Source organism: Pteropus alecto, unplaced genomic scaffold (assembly GCF_000325575.1).
Source record: "Pteropus alecto unplaced genomic scaffold, ASM32557v1 scaffold224, whole genome shotgun sequence".
Lineage (NCBI taxonomy): Eukaryota > Metazoa > Chordata > Mammalia > Chiroptera > Pteropodidae > Pteropus > Pteropus alecto.
In genome coordinates, this window is record NW_006436289.1 from 2,632,650 (window position 1) to 2,636,761 (window position 4,112).

General features: G+C 54.6%; 1 protein-coding gene across 2 annotated transcripts in view; it reads left to right on the top strand.

Moving 5' to 3' along the window:
• The first annotated feature begins 267 nt into the window (after positions 1-267).
• The window catches only part of CADM1 (cell adhesion molecule 1), a 320,221-nt gene continuing 316,376 nt past the window's right edge, over positions 268-4,112 (top strand). For both annotated transcript variants that reach the window (XM_006912791.3, XM_015590134.2), the window contains exon 1: positions 268-538. In XM_006912791.3, coding sequence (XP_006912853.1) covers positions 397-538 — 142 coding nt within the window. In that variant the 5' untranslated portion in view covers positions 268-396. The remainder of the gene's footprint in view (positions 539-4,112) is intronic.

The following is a 4,112-nucleotide window of genomic DNA, read 5'->3' on the forward strand; positions in this document are numbered from 1 at the left end:
GGTTGGTCTGATATAGCGACTACTATAAACATTCCTAGTAAAGGTGTACGGGAAGCTAGACCCGCCCCCTTTGAGCCTGAGCCCCCACGCGCCAGGGGCCCGGGAGAACACTTTTTCCTGGATCCCGGGAAAGCGAAAACGAATTTTAACATAAACATATTTGCATTCGCCCCTCCCCTTGGCCCCTCCCCTAGGTGGCGCGGGCGCGCTGCCGCACGCCAGCGCCAGGGGGCGGGGTGGGGGAGGGGGCGAGTCCTCGGAGAGCCGGGTTGGGCTCGCGGCGCTGTGATTGGTCGGTTCCGACCCCGCCTCAAGTGCATGTCATTAGCATCTCATTAGTTGTCCGCTCGGGCTCCGGAGGAAGCCACCGCCGCCAGTCTGAGGCAGGTGCCCGACATGGCGAGTGCTGTGCTGCCGAGCGGATCCCAGTGTGCGGCGGCGGCGGCAGCGGCGGCGGTGGCGGCGGCGGCGGCGCCTCCCGGGCTCCGGCTCCGGCTTCTGCTCTTGCTTCTCTCTGCCGCGGCACTGATCGCCACAGGTAGGTGTGGGCACCGACTCGTTGGCCCCCTAAATCTCCTAAGGCACCCCAGTGGCGGTAGACATGGAGGGGGGAAACGTTTCCATGACAACCTTCCCCCACTTCCTAAATCCGAAGCTGAGAGTGTGGAGAGGAAACTCAGGGCTGAGATGGAAGGAACTGAGGGAATCGGTAATTCTCTTTTCCCTTGCCCAGATGGGTGTGAATTAGAGCCCTTAGGGATGGCTGCACCCACACCTTTTCTCTCCGGCTTAGCGCGGAGTGGAGTGGAGTGAGAATGGGGGATCTGGGTGCTAGAGAATATGGGGTAGGGAATAGATCGAAGGCACCCTCAGAACCGTTCGGACCCTCCCAAACTCGCTGTTGTCCCTGTAAGTTGCAGTTCCTCGCGTCTCCCAGGGCTGCCCATTCACCACCACCTCACCAGCGGGTCCCCCAATTCTCTATCCCCGAAGCCTCCCCATGGCTGACTAGCAGCCGCCTCCAGCGTGATTCCTCACTGGTCCACAGGACATCCCCAGACTTGTCTGGTCGCTCCTGCTCTCCCCGCGCTCTGCCTTTCTCCTCTGTCTCCAGAACTGCGCGCCCTTAGTGTTCCCTTTGGCCGGACCGCCGGCCCTCCGCCCCCTTCGCCTGGCTGCGGGTCTCCTTGGCCCCGCTCCAGGCCGGGAAAGTTCCTCGGGCCCGGCCCCGCGGAGGGCGGTTGCTGTTGCTGCTTCTGCGGGAAGGAGCTGGGAGCCCGTAGCCTGCCTACCCCACGGCGTCCTCTGCCGCGAATGGGGACACCGAATTTCCAGGCTGCCCATCCTTTCGGCAGTCCGGGGGTGGTGGAGGGAGCTTTCGCGGCCTCTGCGGCCAGGCGGGCACCCTGCGGGCCTCCAGGCGCCACCTGTGTGCAGAGCTGTCTTGGGAATTTGCCCAGGGGCGGCTCTGCACGCCCGGCGCCTTCCCCGAAGACGCTGAGCACTCGGCAGGAGCACGCTGTGTGGCTGCCCGTGTGCCCGGCGCGTTGGCACGGTCGGGAAAGAAGAGGGCAGTGTTTGCTTTTGCTAACAAAAGGGAGCCAGAGCTCTTCCCCAGCGGAGAGGCCGGCGGTGCTGCACCCTGCTTCCCGTTCCCGCCACCGCCAAGCTCAGTGGTTGCGCGGCGTCCCCAGCATCCTGGCCGCCTGCAGCGGGCGCCGGGCGGGAAGCCGAAACAAGGAGGCATGGGGCCGCGATGAAGGCGGGGGGAGGTGCAGGAGGGAATGCAGCAGCGCTCGGCGCCTGCAAAGCCCCTCCTTGCAGCTCGGGAGCTGCAGGACCCGCGAGCAACAAGTGGCGGAGGACAGCGAGAGCTCAGCCCCCACCTGCAGAGCCCCCGGCCCGGGCGGGCTCAGCGCTGGGGCCACGGTACCGCTCTCGGGGCGCCTCTCCGCTTGGGCTGTGTCTTTTGTTTACACGCTAGAGGACACACAGTTACGTAAACACCGCAGGAGACACGCTGTAGAAAATGGGGATGTCTGGGGGTGCTAGCTTTGGATTTGGGGAATGCTGGGTTGCTTCCCCAAAAACCAGGCTTGCAAGGGAGCTTGGTTTGGGGAACATGCTGGGGACGTATAAGGGTGGGAATCTGGCAGCAGCCTCGGTTCCAGAGCTGAGGATTTTTTCTTCCACGGTCTGTCTCCGGATGTTGTTTATGTGTTTTTCCTCTGTGAATTCTTAATTTATGAGTTACGAGATAATTGGGTTCAGCGGATGCCGGTGTGGTTACAACTTCATTTCGGGTGATGTCTCTGACTGGATGGGTTCAATAAAATGTTTCTGAAAGAGATCCCTCGTGCTGCTGCTGCATTGTAAAAAGCGCCAGTGTCAGTTAAACGTGAGCGTGAGTAAAGATTCGGTAACTGGCGCATAATAGAGGCAACAATAGACTTGTATTGGCTGCAGGGGAAAAAAAAAAAAAAAAAAAAAAAAAAAAAAGGCGGGGGTCGGGGAAAGCACTAGTCGGGGATATTGCCTTTCTACTAAAAATGGGAGCCGTGCAATGCTGCTTGGCAGCAGAGTAGGATTAGATTATGCCTCCTCTTTCAACCCTGCTCGTTGAAGGCACGGAGTAGTAGCAACAGTACTATATTTGTAACTATCTCGTGGTAAGAAGTTGCCTTCCCAGCGAGGAATATATGCTGACTTAGAAAGGAGCGGTCTGGAACTCAACCGTGCATGTCAAAGCTACAAGAAAATTCTGTTGCTAGTTACCATGGAAGCAGCTTCTCGCTCTTGTATACATCCCTGTTTGTATGCTGGTTATCAGATTGTGTTCAAATTAGACTGTAATTGGGTTTGATTTGTAGTGAGGGGGTGAGATTTTCTTTAAATCTTTTTTCTTTTAATGGGTTTTTTTTTTTTTTTTTTTTTTTTTTTGTGTTATCAGTCTGAGAAGGGGTCTTGGTCTAGCTCCAGGTCCTGCGCCACCAGAGTAGATTTCAGGTGGGCACTGAGGGACTTTTCTTCCTCAGTCCTAATTTAAGCTTTCTCAGAGGCCTCCAGTTCCCACTCCCAGGGTTAGAGAAACCTGTTGGAGCTGCCTTTAACTTCGTTAGGCTTGTTTCATTTACATCCTCGTTGGGATAGCCATCTAGGCAATTGTGCATTGGGTCGTGGTTCTGTCTACTGTAACTGAAGCCATCCATCCCCTGGAGAAACTCTCCCAGCCCTCCTGTGATGTTTGGATGAAATTGATGTTAATGAAATGCAGCTAAAATAGGGCTTTCTACGATTACTCCAGTGTAAATCATGCCTGTTACGTTTTAGGTGCATGCACGATGTTTCCCATTCTGAGTGTACCAATGGTCGGTCACTCTCCTGCCTTTTTCAGCATTTCAGAGGATGGCTGATGGGTGGGGGTTTGTCGTGGTGCTGGGAAGTATGGGGCTGAGTTTTACTTGCTGTGGCTTGTTGGGGCTTGAATATCTGGGATAAGGACTTTACAAAAGTACCGCCCTGCTTTTGTTTCCTTTCCTTGCATCAAAATGAATAGCCACAGGAGGGACTTGCACTTGTCTGTGATAGCTTTGATAAAATATCCCTCATTAATGCCACTTTATATTTACAGTGTGTCACTGGAGACGCACAAGGCTTCATTTAGTGACTTGTGTGACGAGACAAGCTTGCATTATTTGCCCGGGACATTTTGGAGGAACAAGAGACCCATTGAGCAATCTTTTGAAATGAACAAATACGGAAAAAGGGGGAATAAAAGAGGAGGCAGTTCTCTGGAACAAAGAGCTTTATTCATATGGATGTTGTACATGCTTTATCCAGTTTTCCCTAATGGCCCTCCTGGTAAAGGGGAGTGAGACCTGGAAGAAGCCAACAAGCAGGACACTTTCGCTTCCTCTCTCACTTCCTGACTTCATATCTTTACCCCAGTTGGTCTTCAATCCCCTGACTGCACATTGCTCCACTCCCTGAAAAACTCCGGAAGGTAATAGGTTCCTGGTCTAAAAGGGAGATTTTGAAAGCCTTTCTCCCAGCTCTGACTTTCAACAGAAGAAAATACTAGCTACTTGTTGAGATTGATGGTCGTTGGAGGA